Consider the following 21,161-nt stretch of genomic DNA (forward strand, 5'->3'; position numbering starts at 1 on the left):
TATTGCAGAATATTTGGACAGACTGGCTATCTGGGCAAAGGAGAATGAATGTCAGTTTAATGTGGCAAAGTGTAAGGTTATGCATTTTGGGGGTGAAAAGATTACCAGTTGTATACCATATTGATGGAACTGTACTCCAGGAAATTGACGAAGCCAGAGATTTCAGAGTGTTAATGGATAGGGAGTTAAAGTCTAGAGGGCACATAGCAAAAGTGGGTAGAACAGCTCATCAGGTTACTTGGTTAATGATTCTTTGATGAGCAGAGACAAGCAGGTTAATGGTTAATATTCCTCTTTATTGAGCCTTGATAAGACCCCATATTGGCCACTGCATGAAGATCTGGCCATCAGGGTTTCTTGGTGATGAAGAAGAGGTGGAGAGGATCCAGAGGCAAGTGACCAAAATGGTAGCAGGTCTATGGAATGAATGTTATGAGAACAAGTTGATGATCAGTGAGTTACAGAAACTGGTTGATGGGGGGGGGGGGGATATGATTGAGACATACAAATTATCGAAGGGAGTTTCTACAAGATTAATAATACAGACAAATTTTTTTCAGAACAGGTCTGGTGATGAGAGAACTAGGAGCATCCTTGGAAATTTCAAAGAAAAGTATGATAGATATGGCACATATGTTGGATAGTGCTTGTCATGATGTTTAGGACCTCCCTCGATGAGTCTAAGGATTCTATGGAGTAGCAATAATAATAATAATAATAATAATAATAATAATATTTTCTAGGGGTAGAAGTGAGACTTTGCATGAAACAAATGAAAGGAAACATCACAGTCAGTGGTAGCTGTGGACACATGACTTATATGGTGAAAAAAAAAAAATATATATATATATATATAAAAAGAAATTTGAGACGTTGATGTGGGAGTGAAGAATAACAGCGTTGTTTGATACTGTGTTGCCAAGATATGATAAGAGTGAGATTAAAAGGAGAGCAGAGATGAATAATAATGGTGGATGAGTTGTACAAGGAAAATGGATGTGCAATTTGTGAAAGTGTGAATGAATTTGTAATCAATTTGGAATGATTTACAGTAGATAGACTGCATTTTACTAAGCTTGATATTGAACGTAAGAAGCAAATGTTGTTTGTGCTGGGTGCAGAGAGAGAGAGAGCCAAAACAAAGTGAGAGTGGCTGAGGATCAGAGAAAAAGAGATTAAGAAGCAGGCTATGGAAGGACAAGTAGAAAGTATATTCAAGAGTGAGAAATAATGATGGGCAGAGTGACATAATGTATGAAAGCGAAGATAAGAATTTATGCAAGGAGTCTTATTAAATAATAATAAATATTATTTTAGATATTATTTTTCTGAAATTTTTTAATGTTACCCCTCCAAATTGATATCCATAGTTATAGCTTATTTTCTAAAGGAGCACCCCTTGTATTAAATCATTGGCTTTTTTTAATGATTGATGATATGTAACTTAAAGCATATATTGAAAAAGAAATTATATAAGAAAGTTTATTTTTCAGTTCGTTAGACTATAATAAATTTAGTTTAATCCTTTATCCAAGTGTGAGCAAACAAAGTTTGCGACTGAAAATATCTTCAGGACTGGGATAAGGTAGTACAACACTGGACAACTCGTAGCAAAGGTGGACCAAGCTAACATTACTCCTATCTCGGTATCTCCCATAATGCAAAACAAATCTTCTTGCAGATATGTATAATGTTATGCATTAAGGGAAGGACAACTACCCAGACTAGTTTCGACCTTTATTGAGGTCTCTTCAGTGGGAGCCAGGCCCAGAAGTGGAGATACCAGGCAGAAGAAATGGCGAGGTCATCTTTACCTATATGAGTTGCCAAAAGGTGTGCAACCTTTTTTTATTAAATTACTCTGGATTTAGAGAAAGATGTTGAAAGTTTATTTTTAACTTGGTTAGACTATAATAAATTTAGTTTAATCCTTTATCCAAGTGTGAGCAAACAAAGTTTGTGCCTGAAAATATCTTCAGGACTGGGGTAAGGTAGTACAAAACCGGGCAACTCGTAGCAAAGGTGGACCAAGCTAACATTACTCCTATCTCGGTATCTCCCATAATGCAAAACACATCTTCTTGCAGATATGTATAATGTTATGCATTAAGGGAAGGGCCACTACCCAGACTAGTTTCGACCTTTATTGAGGTCTCTTCAGTGGGAGCCAGGCCCAGAAGTGGAGATACCAGGCAGAAGCAATGGCGAGGTCATCTTTACCTAAGGTCGAAACTAGTCTGGGTAGTAGCCTTTCCCTTAATGCATAACATTATACACATCTGCAAGGAGACGTGTTTTGCATTATGGGAGATACCGAGATAGGAGTGATGTTAGCTTGGTCCAGCTTTGCTACGAGTTGCCCGGTATTGTACTACCTTACCCCAGTCCTGAAGATATTTTCAGGCGCAAACTTTGTTTGCTCACACTTGGATAAAGGATTAAACTAAATTTATTACAGTCTAACCAAGTGAAGAATAAACTTTCAACATCTTTCTCTAAATCCAGAGTAATTTAATAAAAAAAGGTGGCACACCTTTTGGCAACTCCTATAGGTAAAGATGACCTCGCCATTGCTTCTGCCTGGTATCTCCACTTCTGGGCCTGGCTCCCACTGGAAGAGACCTCAATAAAGGTCGAAACTAGTCTGGGTAGTGGCCCTTCCCTTAATGCAAAACATTATACATATCTGCAAGGAGATGTGTTTTGCATTATGGGAGATACCGAGATAGGAGTGATGTTAGCTTGCTCCACCTTTGCTACGAGTTGTCCGATGTTGTACTACCTTATCCCAGTCCTGAAGCTATTTTCAGGCGCAAACTTTGTTTGCTCACACTTGGATAAAGGATTAACTAAATTTATTATAAAATAATATAAGAAGAGTAATTTTTTGACATACCTTTACAGAATCTTCATGTTTACTCCAAAATGTTTGATGAAATGCCATCAGAAAATATAACTAGTAAAAATATAACTGAACTCTTAAAACAATAAAAATGAACTATAAAATGATTTTAGGACTATCAATTAGATTAAAATGAATGGAAACTTTTTTTCTTTTTTTTTTTTTGGAAGGGGATAGAATAAAGATAAAAATATATGGGAACTGAAAATAGGGAAATTAAAAATATGAAAACTAAATTTTCAATATATGTTTCAATATGTATATCTTTATTAATATATATTCAATATACATTTTAAAATACATATTGATGAAATTCATTGATGAAATATATATTTCATCAATGTCCTAACTTAACTGCAGGAAAAAAGCCAATGATTCAATACAAGGTGTGCTCCTTTAGAACATAGGCAAAATAAGCTATAAGTATTGAATAAATATTATTATTATTAAATATTAATGCAGTGAGAATTAGTAAGGGTGATGAGTTTGGGAAATTGATCAAGTTACCCCAATAATTACTGCCATAAGTAAAACATAAACAACAGAGAGTGATATAGAGATGGAAATGAAAGAACTAAAAAGAGAAATGAAGAAAGAGGGTGAACTAATGATAGCAGATTAAATGCATTTACTTAGGATGAAGGTAAAAATAGCAGTGCTTATGATGGCTTTGAGATTTAGTGGGAAGCTGAAATAAAGAGCAGTATATAATAAGATGCTGTCATAAGCCAGTGAATGTAGAGGGCAATGTTCATAAAATGTTTAGAACAGATTAGTTAAGCAAGTTGGAAGAGGATCATCCTAAGGATGGATCTTAATTTGAATGTATGTGGAAGCAAATAGAGTATATTTCTATAGATTCTGAGAGGGAGAGAGAGAGAGAGTTGGATTTGGTGATAGCCACACAGGATGTAACTCTAACTCAGCTATTACCACTGCTTTCAAACGAGGAAAATAATAATAAGGTAATAACTTGGGAGGTGGTCAAACAGAGAAAATGTTATAATCAAGAATGGATATACGAAGAGATAGATACTATGTACTGCACATAACATCAATACCATAACATGATAAATTGATAAAAATGGAAGTCGAAAGAGTAAGAGAACTGTTTAGTACACATTTGACATAAGCAACATACAACTGTATCTCAAGAGTCAGGTAAATAAATAAATTAGGACTAAAATTATGAAAGCACTGTGGAAAAAGAAGCTGTAATTCAGAGTATATGGTAGATAATGATCAGATGTATGAGGAGTATAAAATGAGACAAAAACATGACATACATGGTAAGAAAAGAAAAGATTAAAAAAAAAAAAAATACATTGTGAGAAGAGATTGGCCAATCAGGCCAAATGCAATCCAAAAGAGTTCATCTACTTTGTGGTGAGCAAGAAGAATAACATTGCTGGAGAGTGACACTGGTGGTGAATGATGGTAGTAATGTGATCACTATAGCAGATGTACGAGGGGATCTGGAAAGTTCTGATAAACACCTGGAACAAAAATTATATTAAAGTAACTGATATAACCACAAGAAAGAACATACAGGAATATAAGAACATAAGCTACCTTCGAATAATAAATTACACGATAACCACAGTAATTAGTTTTAATGAGATAAAAGTACAGATATTTCGTACTGAAATTAACAGCACATCATCAGTGTAGACAACAAGCAATTCAAAGAAATGGAATACAAATTACATAACAGCCAGTGGATTACTAATTAAACTTGTTGTCATGTGCTAGAAATTAATAAATATTATTAAAATTATTCTTAAAAACTGTTTTTTTGATGGTTACATAAGACAAGAATCTCCCAAACCTTTTTTTTTTGGGGGGGGGGGGGGGGGGAGAGAATCATTCCGATTCAGATTTGGCCGATGTAAAAGGGCTTTGCAACTTTCTTTGAAAAGATGTTCATATTTAAACTTGCATCTATGGAGAAAATGAGCTTTATTCCACTGGATATTGTGTTTAGTGTCAATACTATGTTGTGCCAGACCAGACCAGACTTTTGAGGTTTCATATATTCGATATAATACTGATGTTCATTAATTCTTTTTTCCACAGAACGGCCTGTCTGTCCAAAGTATGTCAGATTACATTCACGTGGTATCTGGTAAATGCAACTAATGATAGAGGTGCTAGTTTGTCTTCTGTAGATGGAAACAGGTGAGAAATTTTGTTGATCGGAAAATACATAGGAAGGAGATGATACTTCTTCATAATTCTACCAATCAGTTCTGAGATGCCAGAAATATAAGGGATTGGAACCCTGCAGTCTGTTGAAGAATTCTGAGATGTTGGAACATAGGAGTCAATTATCTGCTGAATTTGATTAAGGTTGTAACCATTAAATTCCATTAACGTTTTGATAGTGAAAAGTTCCTGTTGTAAGCTTGAGGGAGAGGAGCATACTTTATATGCTCTATTAATTAAAGACTTGATAACACCAATTTTTTGAGAGGTGTGATGAGCAGACTTTTGATGAATGTATCTGCCAGTAAAGGTAGGTTTTCGATAAACACTGGTTGATAAATTACCAGAGGCTGTGCTTGCAAGAAGGATGTCCAAGAATGGTAAACTACCATCCTTTTCTTTTTCCATGGTGAACTGAATACATGGGTGAAGGCCAAATCTGAATCGGAATGATTGTCTCTCTCCCCCAAAAGTTTGAGAGATTCTTGTCTTATGTAACCATCAAAAAAATAGTTTTTAAGAATAATTTGAATAATATTTATTAATTTCTAGTATGCAGCAACAATTTTAATTGGTAATCCACCAACTGTTATGTACTTAGTATTCCATTCCTTTGAATTGCTTGTTGTCTACAGTGATGATGTACTGTTAATTTCAGTATGAAATTTCTGTACTTTTATCTCATTAAAACTAATGACTGTGATTATCATGTAATTTATTATTCATAGTTATGCTGCAAGTACCTTTAAAGATAAGTTATCTTCATAATTCTGCTCCTAGTAAGGGACAAAAAACTTTCTTGTGGTTACATCACTTGCTTTAATATCATTTTTATTCTAGGTGTTTATCAGAACTTTTCATACCCTCCATGTAGTAGCATTATTTACTGATCAGTAAGCAGTTGAGAGTTTATTTTTCACTTGGTTAGACTATAATAAGTTTAGTTTAATCCTTTATCCAAGTGTGAGCAAACAAAGTCTGCGCCTGAAAGTATCCTCAGGACTGGGATAAGGTAGTACAACACCAAGGCAACGTTCTCCACCTTTGCAACGAGTTGCCTTGGCGTTGTACTACCTTACCCCAGTCCTGAGGATACTTTCAGGCGCAGACTTTGTTTGCTCACACTTGGATAAAGGATTAAACTAAACTTATTATGATCAGTAAGCAGTGTATTTGATACTGATACTTGTGTATCTCACAAGGAAAACAAATACTACAGGAATAAGAAGTGAATGAAGTAGGGATATATGATAAGGTAATGAGTTAAGGAGCCAGATAAAGATTTTTTAATATTTGTACTTAAAAAAGTACAAATCTTAAAAAACAAGATGATGAATAGTGTGTGTGTGTGGGGGAAATTTGGATACAGCAGAAGATGAAGGCTCTTGTTTCAGCAAGAACTAAATCAATAATTCAATCAGATCAAGTGGATTAGGATCAAGAGAGTGGAAACAGTAATTTAACTATGGAAAAACAGATACAAATTATGGAGGTCACTTAGCTCAATTGCTATTCCAAAGGAACAGCAATTGAACTAAATGACCCTAGCAATTGAGAATGAAACTCTCCATGCATTACCTGTTTCAGAGTTCTTATGAGAATGGTTGAAAAGTGGTTAAGTGGTAATAAAACGAATAAATGTGTCAGAAAAGTGATGGCTCCCTGAAAACCAGGTGGGTAATTTAATTAAATCATATAATTGTAGATATATATATATATATGAATGTTAAACAAAAATAAAAATAAAAAAACAGAATTAAAAGAATCACATAGCACTAATACAGTGCAGCCTGTGGAAAGTATTTGTGACAAATGGTATACCTTGAATTATTAAAATTATTACCTGTTTCAGAGTTCATATGAAAAAAATTATCGCAGTCTTCATTCTGAATACTGTAGGAAACCCTCCCATATTCACTCCAATCCAAGTCTGTAGCAGATACTGTGGCAACAGGAATTGCAGCTTGATCATTTTCCTTAAGAGCTACTTCATATACAGTACGGGTAAAGTGGGGAGAATTGCTATTTGTGCCAAGAACCATTACTTGTACATTAGTTGATGCAGAATGAACACCATCGGTAACAGAGACATTCAGGGAATATTTATTTTGATGATTAAATTGATGAAGATTGGAAAGAAGAACAATACCTGAAAATATATAATTAATTTTAAGTCAATTTTCATGATCAGTTCTCATTTTGCTGGTAATAATGTCATTAATGTATATTTAATTCATTTACTATTCATGTATTAATACTATTATTATTAACATTAGACCTCCATGGAGTCAAAAGACTCACCACAAGAGGTTCCATCATCATCACACAGAAAGATCAAACTGTGCATAATACTCATTCACCATTTCTGAACTCACCACACTCTTATACATTTTATGCACTGACCACTCTCCATGCAAATAACCTGCTTTTCACTCATTTACTCACACCCTCCCTATACAATTTCCAGAACTGGCCTTTGCTTCTAACCCAGTCTCCCTCCATTCCAAGAAAAATCTCCTCCACATTAATCTCATAACAATTTGTTACTAACTTGTATGTCCCAATCATATCTCTACTAACTCTACCTCCCTATCTATGTATCTCAAATATGCAACACAGCTTGATTAGCCTTCTCTGGAACCTCTTGAAGATATCCTTATCCTGTTGAAAACCAAGTGAACTAGATCTGCATACAGACAGTTCATATGTGGCCTAATCAAAATGTTATACAATTGAACTATAACCTCTTTATCTCTATATGTCATGATCCTCCTCATCATTGGCATAATCTGTTTTAATTTCCTCACTGTTTTACAAATGCAACTCTTCAACTTTAGATTCCAGTCCACCACTCTCAGATCTTACTTCCACTTCATTAATATTTCCCCATTAACTGTATACTCTGCATACCATCCTTACTACCAAATTTCAAAACTTTACACTTTTTGCAACATTGAACTGGCAGCTCTGCTGACAGAATCTAATCAGATTCTCCTGTAAGGCCATACAACATCTGCTCTACTCTTAATAGTTTTCCCCAAGTCTGCATCATCTGCAAATGATTTGCATGATGCAAAATCATTTACAAATAGCATCATTAATATATAAGGTAAACAAAGATAAAAAAAAAAATTTTGTGTTACATCACTAGTGACTTTACTCTTTTGGGATATTGCTCTTTCACATGCAACTTGCTGATATCTATCTGCCAGCCAATCACCTAATTCACTAATTTATTTAACCACATCCTTTCAAATTTAGATAGTGATGTGTCATGTGACAATCTATCAAAGGCTTTAGAAAAATCTAAATATACTACTATATATGCATCTCCAATGCTCAATACATTTATTACCTTGTTGTAGCAGATAAGTAGATTGCTAAAAGATGACTTCTTTAATAAATACACACTAACCATCACAGAGGATACTCCTATTTTCCATCTAATTCCTGATCCTAGCCCTAAAAACAACCTCTCCACCACCTTAACCACAAACAGATTGCTCTATAATTTGTAGCTTCAGTCTTATACCCCTTTGTGAAATAGAAGAATTTTATTTCTTCTTTCCACTCTTTTGGGACTTATCTTGTTGCCTCTTGTTAAACAGGTTTTCTGAGGCTGCTGTGAGCTTGCTAGAATATTCCCTTAAGACAGGGTGGCATGTCATCAAGTCCAACTATCTTATTAACATCGAGTTTTATTAATTTTTTTATATACCAACTGTTCAACACACCATCAATACCTCCTCCACCATATACTCTACACTCAATCTCCTCATAATGTTCCACTTGTGAGGATGAAACACCTAGATGAATTGCTTTTTATATACCTCAATTATATTCTCTGAGGCAGCTAGCAATTTACAATTTGTATTCATTAGCATCATCCGCTCATGATCATTCTTTCTTCTACCTGCTACATCGATATGTAGCAAGTACAAGAAATTCTTAGAAGCCTTCCTAGATTATTATTTTCTACTCTTCATTGTGAGCTACCTCCTCCTCCTCCTCCTTGGAGATTGCATGCTAAATCGCTTTTGGGATATATTCAGACATTGTTGCTGTTAGGTTTTCAATTAATGCCTAAGCAATTTTTTTTCTCCTGCCTAACTAGTCATTCTGTGCTATAGTGCCAAGCTCTTCTCCTAAGATTTTTATAATCACTAGCTTTGTAGTTTCACATATCCTATGCATGCTATATCCTTTCTTCAGAGACATCTTCATACGGCTGGCTACTACCCAGATGATCACATTCTGGTCACTCTCTCTCTCTCTCTCTTGCTCTCTCCAACTAAAGTGAGATTCAATCCCATTCACATCCTATGATAATATTAAATCTAAGACTTGATCCTTGTATGTCCTCTGTATATACTACTTCACAAGAACTTCAATTTCCTATTCACAAATGCTATGTCTATATTCCAATTTATCCTGTTGCTATATAATACTAAAGTTAAAATCAACCATAATGATAGCTCCTCTCTTGTTCTTTAAGCCAGTTTGCTATATATACTGCTCAAAACATTTAGGGGAAATTTTAGTTTCTGTCAGATAATTATAAATTTCTGCAAATAATTATAACTATTGGGTACTTTATACTTTATACATGAATAAATATTTCTTACTTATGGATAGCGTATAATTGATGAGATATTCTTTAAATAATCAATATGTATTACAAATTTAACAAATTATACATTTTAGCGTGAAACAATTTTAACAAGAATAGCCAAAAATGCTTTTGTTAATTTTTAATAGGGTGTATGGTCTCCATTAGCAGCCAAAACAGCAGTACATCTTGATTGCATGGAACAGATAAGATGATCAAACAGTTCTTGTGGGATATTTCCCCACTCTTCTGTGAAAGCAATTTCAAGCTCTTGAAGCAATTGTGGTGGCACCAGTTGAGCAGAAACATACCTACCTAAAGCATCCCAGGCATGTTCAATGGATTACAAATGCATTCATTCAATACCTTCTTCTTCAAACCACTCTTGTACCAAATTTGCAGAGTATGGATGAGCATTGTCATCCATAAAAATGAATTCTTGGTCAATCAACAGCAGGGTGAACTATAGGTTCCAAAATCTCATCGCGATACCTTTGGGTTGTTAAGGAACCATCTCTGATAAAAAAGAGATCAGTATGGCCACCTATACTTATTCCAATCCATACCATCAAACTCCCACCTTGATGTTGGGGTCTTTCATGAAAAAATTGTGGATTATTTCTTGTTCTACTTTCATGCCATATCAAGATACGTCAGTTATCTGGTTGCAGACTGAACCTGGACTCATCACTAAAAAGTACACGAGCTCAATCCTTATTTTTCCAATTGCGGTGTTCCTGTGCCTAAATTCTCTGGCCTCTTTTGTGACTTGCAGTAAGTGGAATGCAAATCATTGGTCTTTGAGCATATAAATCTATGGCATTAAGATGATTTCAAACATTTCCAATCTCCAGAAAGTGATTCAAAGTCGCAAAATTACGCTTTGGGATACACGACATGCTTGAGTGACAACTTGCTGCATTTGTCCAGCTTCTAACCAACCAATGGCTCTCCAAGCCATGGATTCCAGGATATCATGTGGCTCTGCCATTTTTAACAAAATAATGGGTGGTTGGTGACACAAGTTTACAATTGAAGTGATAATTATGCAATGTGGAAGTGAGTGCAACAAGCCGCACTTTTATATCCCCCACATGCTAATATGGCTAAGACACGTTTCAACAAGTCTTAACATGATTTTGTATGCAGTTGCATGTTCTACACTGTTGTATATTAAGAATATTTTAAAATAAATGTATTACATTTGTAAATTATTTTTATAACTTTATAATTTACAAGAAAACCAAAATATCCCCTAATTGTTTTGAGCAGTATATATTCTTTGTCTGCCATCTATTAACACAATATTTGAAATCTAAACAATATAGCAATGAGTTTGCATTCAGTTATAACTGAGGCCATCAAGATCCACATTTATTATAAACAGTCATGAAATTTTCACATATAAGTCTATAAACAAATTACAACTCATCCAGAGAAAATAATTTAACAATAATAAAATATATAGGACTATAGAACTTTATGTTATTTTTATTATTTCGTATGACACCAGAAACAGGACTAAAGATACTAAAGATTTATTGCCAGCTGGTATTTTGCAAGATTCAGATCAGGATCTTCTGGCACAAAGTACTTTTCAAAGAACATGTAGGCATTACACCCAAGTACACAATAGAGCAATTCAGATCATAACAGAACAATAAAAACTGAAGTCCTATTGAATATTGAGATTAGGAGAATGTTTTACTGCTGCTGCTGATTCCAAAATTTGCCTTTCAAAAATGATGAAGTTATTTTGCAAAAGTTCTATTCATCTGATACATTTGTTACAATTTCACCTAGTTTAAAAGGTCCAGCAAAGGAAGAAAATTCTGTTTTATATTTGGACTAATTGTAGTAGTCTGCAGTCTGCTTGTATTATCTTCTTAATTGCTTCAGGAAGTAATTACTGCTTCATACACTTGAATTGTGAATATGTTTAATGTTTTTAAGACTATGCTTGAATTATCTTCTTAATTACTTCTTAATTTAGGAGACTACTGCTTCATATTATTATTATTAGACACCTCCAGGGAGTCCAAAGACTCATTGAGGGAGGGCACCAACTCTACAACTCTCTCTCCACCAACTGACCGCAACTACACCAACGCCATCTACTGCCGACCACTACCACTAGTATTTCCACAGACAATCACAAACAACCATGTCCACAGCAGGAATCGAGCCTGCAGCCTTTTGGCTGCAGAGCGGATAGGCTAACAACTTGGCCAGTCAGGCTAGCCAAGTGGTTAGTGGAATATGCTGGAATTGTGAATACATTTAATGTTTTAAAGATTATCTTTTAGTCTTAATGCAGAAAGCCTACTATTTATTAGTTTAAAGTTAATAATGACATGCTTGATATACATTCTTATTAACCAACCTTCTTATCATTCAGATGTACCAGCATATGAAAAATATTTCCTTTGTCTATTAATTTCCCAGATTTTCTTACACAGACCAAACGGACTAGCCACAGTGCAATAATTCCTGACACAGTTCCAAAGCATATTCATACCATGTAATGTGTCCATTCTAAATTGGAAATGAACATTTTTACACATTTGTCAATACATATATGGTCTGCCAATTTCAAGTTGTTTTTTGATAGAATGTTCATTTAAAACTAATATTTGAAAATATCTCAAGTGTAATATTTTCTTATTTCAAGTTTATATAAATATATATATATATATGTAATATTTCCTGTTAAAAATACGCATTACATAAATGGAAGGATTTCCGTGTCTTAAATTGTTCAATTATATTGTGTAACTATATTGTTCAAATATATAAAGCAGGCTCAAGAAGAGAGTACATTAATTATAGAAGAATAACATTAATGCTTCACTGTGCAAAGATTTATGACAAGATAATGGCAACAAGAATCAGAGATAAAATAGAGGAAAGTCTAAGAGATGAGCAGTTTGGTTTTAGAAAAGATTGATCAACTATTGATCTAATTTTTGCTATAAGACAAATGATAGAAAGACATTTGGAAAAAGCCTGTTTATGGCATTTCTTGATTTGGAAAAAGCCTTTGAATGGGTTCAGTGAGAAAAAGTTTGGGAAAGTTTGGAAAAGATAGATATAAAAAAAAGAAATAATCTGATGAAGTATATGTATGCAAAGTCTAATAGATGAAGACTAAATATGGTAATTCAGAATGTTTTTCATGTAAAAATGGACTATTCCAAGGATGTGTCTTATCTTCAATGCTGTTCATTATGGTAATGAATGATATATTAGATATAGTTAATAACCAGAAAGGAGAAACAGCTGTGTTTGCAGATGTGGTGATTTGGGCACATTCAGAAGAAGATCTGCAGAAGAAGCTGGAGAAATGGAACAGGGTGACACAGAATTATGGATTACAAAAATGATAGCGGGAAGAGTGAGAGCATAAATCTAAATCATAGCGAAAATGGAAACATTAATGATATTAGACTCAATGGGCAAGATTTGAAGAGTAGTTCAAATATCTGGGAAGCATACTTTCTAGTGATGGAAGTTTGGACAAGGAGATAATGAGGAGGATTTCACTAGGTCAAACTTTTTTTTTTAAACAGTGTAAGTAGTCTAATTTAGGAAAGTGAGTCTCACTTCAAAGCAAAGCTTTTGACTAGCAAAAAATAATTTTTGCCTGTTTGACTTATTATTATTATTCTATGGGCACCTCCATGGAGTCCAAAGACCTATTATGAGAGACCCAATCCACACTATCATACCTCTTCTTGAACCCATTAACAGAAAAATCACTCACAACTGACCCTGGCAACCCATTCCACTCATTCACCACTCCCCTCCCCAAGCAAAAAATCTAGTCCTCACACCCCTATTAACCACACCTTCATTCAACTTCCAGGGATGAGCCCTTGTTCTGGTGTCTCCAGCCAAATACTGAAACATTTCCACTGCATCTATCCCATAAAATCCTTTAAGCAACTTAAATGTTTCTATCATCATATCTCCTCTTTTTCTCCTAACAACCAACTTCTGCAATCCACACACCTTCAATCTATCCTCATAGGGCACATTCCACAGACCACTCACCATCTTGGTCACTTGCCTCTGAATCCTCTACACTGCTTCCACATTCCCAAGAAACCATGGAGACCAGACTCGAGCACAGTAATCCAGATGCGTGTGTGTGTGTGTGTGTATCAAGGTCTAATAAAGAGGAATTACAACTTCCTTATCTCTATCCTTTCTTTTAGTGTTACACAGTGATCAGCATTCATTTTTGAAATTATGGATTCTACAACTGTGTTAAAATAACTCTTTTTATTATCCCGACGTTTCGATCTTCATATCAAGATCATCATCTGGAGCATACATAAATATACAAGACAAGCTGTGTTACATTTCAAACCGTAAGCTAGAGAAACAATGATTTGATCACATGCTACTCACTGGCATGACCTCTAGTGGGGGGGGGGGGGAATTACATCAAGCTAGATTTAATTTATGATTACATGAATAAACATTCTTGCTTACAGATGGTTTTCCTTCCAGTAACAGTGATGTCCTATTTCTATTATTACAATATTACAATTGTTATTTTTGAATAAAAAAAAAATTATAAATTACAACATGAATAAACATTCTTTCTTGTAGATTTTTTCTTTAACAGTGATGTCCTATTTTTTAGTATTAAAGTTATTTTAGATTCAGGATCCTGGATTTTCTATAGTCCTGTTTATAGTTGTTCTTAGAGAGGAAGGATTCATGGGACGAATATATGCCTTCCATATGTACGGGATTTTTAGACCATCATTATTGTTTAGATTGGGGTGGTTGATAATGATCTCACAGGCTTCCTTAAATTTGCGTGCATACCATGTTTTGGTGTGATGTAGACAACTAGTGCTTTTCCTGTCAATTCTATGTAAGGTGTTCAGGGCACGATCAGAAAGGCCAGCCTCACCATAATTATTATATTTGATGTGTCGTTTATGTTCTTTTTGTCTGATCGGAATTGTGCGTCCTGTTTCTCCTATGTATGGTGTGTTGCAGGTGCAGTAAATACGGTATACTCCAGGGCGGGCCAGCGGAGGGAGTGGGTCTTTGGATGATTTGAGTAAGCTTTTTAATTTTGCAGGAGGTTTCAAGGTTGCTTTGAAGTTGTCTGATGTCCCTTTAATGTAGGGAATGGTTATATTATTATTATTATTCAGGCCTCCATGGAGTCAAAAGACTCATCATGGGAGGTCCTTCCTAAGAACATAAAGTCTGTCAAGACTCATCGAGGGGAGGTCCCCCCTAAGAAACACAAAGTCTATCATACCACTCCTTAAACTCATTGACCGTTCTCACTCTCACCACTCCATTATAGTTTTACTATAGTCTGGTTTGTCTTTGTTTTTTTATTGAGGTCTTGTAGAGAATTTTGTTAATAGTGTTTTGGCTGTATCCATTTTTTTGAAAAGGATTGCTGATCACTTTAACTTCGTTTTTCAGTGCCTGTTCACTGGAGCAGATCTTCAGAGCCCTGTTTTTTAGCGTATTGATGACACCTAGTTTTTGTGCTGGGTGGTGGTAGGAGTTCATGTCTACATATTGGCCAGTATGTGTCGGTTTCCGGTAAACAGTGAAGGAAAGATTGCTCGAGGGAAGACGTGTGACAAGTCTATCTAAAAACGGCAGTGTGTTATGTTTTTCAATCTCAATTTTGAACTGTATACGTTTGTGTTGCTTATTTAGGTGGCTAAGGAATGTGTCTAGTGTCTGGCGACCATGAGACCAGATCGCGAAAACATCGTCAACGTATCTAAGCCAGACTTTTTGGTTTTAAAGGGGAGGAACCTAAAGCTGTTCAAAATGTCCCATATAAAAGTTAGCAATCGGGGGTGGGGGGGGGGGAGATGATGGCGAGCCCATAGCTGTGCTTTCTTTTTGTAGGTAGAAAGGTAACCAGAATGTAATACACGCGCAAAAAGCGCCGTGATATCTGGAGGAAATTGGTTCCGTAAAAGAAGAATTGTGTCATTGATTGGGATATTCGTAAAGAGGGCAGAGAGACGTCAAAATTGACTAATAGATCATCTTTTCTAATGTAATGTAATGTCTTTGATGATGTTTATGAAGTGTTGTGTGTTTTTGATATAGGACGGGGAATGACCTACCAGCTCCTTGAGTGTTGCCGCTAATTTTTTTGGCTAAGCGATAAGTCGGGCTATCGATCCCTTCGACTATAGGCCTTAGCAGTGTGTTTTTCTTTGCGAATTTTCGGTAGCCATGTTAAAATATTTTATTTTAGCACGGCTTTAATATGGTTGTAGAACCGTGTTAAAGTTATTTTAACATGGTTCTACAACTGTGTTAAAATAACTCTTTTTATTTCGTCTTTGTTTAAAGCATGGTTGGATAGGTTAACTATATTACTGTATAAACGCCACTTCTACTGAGCTACACAGGCTTATGACATTGTGCGTAGTAATGAAAAATTATATAGTCAGTAAAAAACTAAATACATTATGACAATGTTTACCTAAATCTCTTTAAAAGTTCATATAAACTTTATACTATGTAAACTATGAACACCTATCTATAATGTTTTTAAGAAGAAAATTTGGAAATCATATACACAGGGTTCTATTCATTCTTGGACATATTATGCATATTAAAACATATAGAAAATAATGTTCTGATAGTAACAGTGAAGCCAACTTTTACATTATTTTGATGATACTATGCAACTCATGTATTTTTCAGTAAGAAGAAAATTCAGTTTGTTATGCCTAGTTAAAACTACTGAGAATAAATGATTGTGAATATATTTACCTGATTTCTTATCTATACTGAAGGTCTGGAATTCATTTCCTCCAGTAATAGAATAAGAAAGTCTTGTTTGATCACTTTCATCTGGATCTGTAGCTGCAACCATTGTCATAAACTGTCCTCTTTTTGCATGCTCACTAATTATGCAATTATAAATAGGGTGATCAAATCTTGGTGGATTGTCATTCATATCTGCAACTGTTACCCATACAAGAGTAGTTGAACTTAATATTGGAAAGCCTCCATCAGTAGCTACAACAACAAAATGATGCTCATGTTGGATTTCATGATCTAAGGACTGCTTAATAAATACAATTCCCTCTGAAGAGTCAATGTGGAAGTGAGATGTACTGTTGCTCATAATATGATACTGAATTTGTCGATTAACTCCACTGTCACGATCAGTTGCCTTAACTTGCAGAATAGAAGTGCCAAATGGTGCAGCTTCTGAAACAGTTGTGTTATAAGAAGGCTGAGTAAACATTGGAGGATTATCATTAACATCTTGAATTGTTATACTCAAAGGCACATCGGAAAATGTTCCTGTAATGGCATCTGTAGCTCTAAGAGTCAGCTGGTACATCTGGGTAGTCTCAAAATCAAGTTCTTCAATAACAAACATTACACCTGAAATATAACCAGTATAAATGAGTTGAAACTGCATTTGTGCAGCAATCAAATAGTTTCCAAATTTCTGTTCAAATGTTTGTTCAATTAAAAATAACTGATAAAATTTTCTACTGTGTCAACCATTGTTTTGAGAAAATATAAATATATTAAAAATTAATAAACTCTATATTTCATTGTCAGTATGACAGGTCACCTTCAGGATCACATATACAACATAGGATTTGATACATGCAACTGGTAAACTGTGAAGGAACTGGAATCCTAGCAGAGATGGATAAATTAGTCACAAATTTAAGTTAACATATTGGTCTTCTGAGACCAGAATAAACCTAACTAAAAGTTGGGAGTGGAGGGATTTGAGGGAGTAATGGCACACAGCATTATAAACCACAATTGTTGGATATTTTTCACCATTAGCAAATACCATCAGAATGCAATTGGAGGTGTTTTTTTTTTTTTAAGCAAGAGAGATCAGTTTGATCATGGTTAATTAGTTGTCTTATCACCGTTTACCATAGTTCAGTGTTGCATTTTTTTTAATAGATGTGTACTCTCTTAATACTAACCTGGATATAATGATTGAAATGAAGAGCTAGAAAACTGATTTTAAAGTTGTGGAGTTATTTTACTCAAAAAAGGTAGTGTTTTCCCCAAAATATCTGTTATAATAAAATAATGGGCAGTATCTGGATTACTTCTGTTAATTATTTTTTGTTTATTTAATATCTCTTTCCTTAATGAGGTGCTGAGGTAAAAACTGTACATGCTGTATATACTTATAATGGACTAAGAGGAACCAGATAATTTATAGCATAAAGTTCACCATAGTGAATTTGCAGAGGGAAAATACTTCCCCAGGATTAATTCACAGAAAAAAATAATATACAAAAAGTATAGTATTTAGTGGGTCATAGATATGACCCACTAAATACTATACTTTTTATATATTATGACATTTTGCATCTCTCACCACTGCTGAACAGGTTAACTGGGCATGTAAACTCTTGGGAGTCCTAAAATTATAGGGTTTGCATAGTATTAGTTACACAACTGTTGACATCATTTGTATATACAGTATGCAATTCAATGTGCATAGGCATTTCTTTTCATTTATATTAAAAATTATTTCTGTAAAAAAAAAAATAAAAAAAGTGCTATATAAATAAAAAATAAAACAGTAAATTATAAATAATTCAAAATAATAATTTTGGATTTAATGCAACTGCAACCAAGAATCAAGTGAATAAATAAAAGGAGTGAATCGGATCAGCAATAAAATTAGGTAAGCAGTGTGATAAAAGAAATTGTTATGGAGAAGACGCAAGATAGTATATATTTAGATGCACAAAATGTATGAAATAAAACTAGGAAAATGACAATTATGGTAAAGAAAAGAAAAAGTGCAAAGTGAGAGGAAATTAGTCATGAAATCATAGGAATTCTTCTGTGACCAAGAGGAAGAATAATTATGAAAAAGAGACATTCCATCTATCTGTTCACTGGATATCAGCAGATGGCATATGATCACTCAGAGGCTCAGTGATGTGCTTGTATTTCACATTTCTTCTGTCAATATCTTTAAGGAGCCTTAATGTTCTACTGATCCTTTCTAGCACCATCCATTTGTCCACCTTTCAGTATATGATATCTTCAACAGCCTTCTGTAACACTACATCTCAAAAGCAGCAATGCTTTTCCTGTCAGACTGTTTTAAGTTCCTAGTCTTACATCCTTAAGTCACTGTTAGAAAAACAGCTGCATCCAAAATCTTCAACTTTGTTACTGTGGAGAAAGATCCATCCTTCCAGATTTTAGACGAGTCTCTGACTGTGGTTTTCCTAATCTTCTTCTGACATCTTCTGAACAGCAATTTTTCACAATAATAATGGATCCCATGTACTTGAACTTGCTGACTTCCTCAATTCTTTCTCCATTAAGGTACATTTATTTCTCAGGAGCTTCCCTGCCTGCAGTTCCTTTGAGAACCATAATCTTTGGCATGCTAGAATTGAGATGAAGTCCTCTGTTCTTAATGATCTTCTATCTTTGTCAAGAATTTATCCTAGTTCCTCCTTGTCATTATAGAGGAGTACAGTATTATCATCAGTATACCTCAGATTACATTCAATCTACCACCTATCCTAATTCTGTCTTGAGCTCATCCACTGCCACACACGATGTGCTCAGCATAGATACTCAACAAGTGAGAAGAAAGTAGACATCCTTGCCTAACTCCTTTTCCAACCTGAAGCCAATCAGTTAATATGCCTGTTCTTACCATTGCTTCTTGCTTCCTGTACAAGTTAGCTATCAGCCTGATAGTGTATTGAGGAAAACCCATTCATTCCATTACTTCCCACAGTTTCACATGCTGAACACAGTCAAAAGCTAGTCTACGAAACACATTACATAGAGAGTAAATTCTTTATACTTTTCTATGATCTATCTAAGGCAAAGGATCTGCTCTCTGATACTCTTACATTCCCTAAAACCTGCTTGTTCCTCAGGCATCTCTGCCTCAACTTTGGCCCCAATCCTATTTAGCATGATCTTCAATAAAATTTTGCTTGCATGAGATATTAAACTAATAGTTCTATAGTTCTTGCCAGCCTTCATATATCTCTCTTCTTACGTAGTGTTATGAAAATCGACTTTTTCTAGTCTCTAGACCATGATCTTGTCTCCTATATCCTTGTGATCAATCTATGAAACACTCTTATCCCTCCATTCCCTGTGGCCTTAATTAACTCTGCTGGGATTCCACCTGCACTTGGAGCCTTATTGCTGTTAAGCTGCTTAACTGCTTTTTCATCCTCATACCTAAGTAGAGGAGGTTTCAAATCAAAATTTTCCTGGTGAGAGGCTCCTCCAAATTTTCTTTATCCTCTCTGTTGTACAGTTCCTCACAATATTCTTTCCATCTCTTTTTGATTTCTAGTTCTTCTGTTAGTATTGCTCCATTTCTGTCTTTGATGGCATTCAGTTTGGGCTTAAATTTGTGCTTTAGATTACAAACTAAATGAAACAATCTTTTATAACTGTGCCTCCTCATCTGGAACTCTATCTCTTCATATTTATTACTATAAAACTTTTCGTTGTTCTGCCTGATTGCTCTTCTGACTTCTCTATGTAATCTCTTATATTCTTCAGTCCCTGTGTCTCTTTGTTGTTTTTAGCCATCTTTTTCTGATTAGATCCCGCATTGAATCATATCCATAGATCTCTTGGTCTACTTATTGGGCCAAGATACTTCTAGGCTGTATCCTGTATTACAACCGTGACTCCTTCCCAAAGCATTTCTGGTGAGTTCTCCTCACAAATCTACAAATATTCATCCAAATAAGTTTCTTCTGTGAACTCACTAGGAATTACACTAACATCCAGTCTAGTGGAATGTGCCTGGCTTGGAAGATTTTGGAGTCTTTGTCTTACTTTGGCTCTTACTAGATGATGGTCTGTACCACAATCTGCTCGAGGACAAGTATGCATATCAGAGATGCTTGTCTTCCACCACTGGAGAGCCAGGATGTAATCAAAAGAGACATTGGTAGATGTGAATTAGCCAGTGTCATATGGAAGTAGTAGGTTTCCTCTCCTGGAAACCACGTTTGTAATGCTGCAAAAACAAACCAACTAACAGACTTAGCAGACCATGCAGATAGGAATTAACATGAATTCCATAACTATCTTTCCAGAGCATTAATTATGCTTATATATACTAAAGTCTTTGGTTATGACAGGTCACTGAATCTAAGATTCAAAGTTAGAGATTACATATTTGGTCAGAAGACCAGGGCTTCTGATCAAATATCTAATCCCTACCTTCTTGTGGTACACTATCATTAACTGTCCACCTGAATAGCCAAAATGAACAAGCATGTACTAGAACTTAGTTGACAAAACTGTATATTCTGTAGTGAGTAAAATAACTAAATAAAATGAGTTTGAAAGTTTATTTTTCACTTGGTTAGAGTATAATAAATTTAGTTTAATCCTTTATCCAAGTTGGTAGGCCGCTAGAGGGCCAGAAGGTTG

General features: G+C 34.9%; 1 protein-coding gene across 1 annotated transcript in view; it reads right to left on the reverse strand.

Moving 5' to 3' along the window:
* kug (FAT atypical cadherin kugelei) overlaps positions 1-21,161 on the reverse strand; it is a 599,114-nt gene that overhangs the window by 292,038 nt on the left and 285,915 nt on the right. Inside the window, exons 14-15 of the mRNA XM_090401756.1 lie at positions 16,500-17,123; positions 6,951-7,256 (exon numbers count right to left, since the gene is read on the reverse strand). Coding sequence (XP_090257882.1) covers positions 6,951-7,256; positions 16,500-17,123 — 930 coding nt within the window. The remainder of the gene's footprint in view (positions 1-6,950; positions 7,257-16,499; positions 17,124-21,161) is intronic.

The sequence above is a fragment of the Typopeltis vanoorti genome, chromosome 2 (genome assembly GCF_054136105.1).
Source record: "Typopeltis vanoorti isolate ZY-2024b chromosome 2, IOZ_Tvanoo_1.0, whole genome shotgun sequence".
Classification (NCBI taxonomy): domain Eukaryota; kingdom Metazoa; phylum Arthropoda; class Arachnida; order Uropygi; family Thelyphonidae; genus Typopeltis; species Typopeltis vanoorti.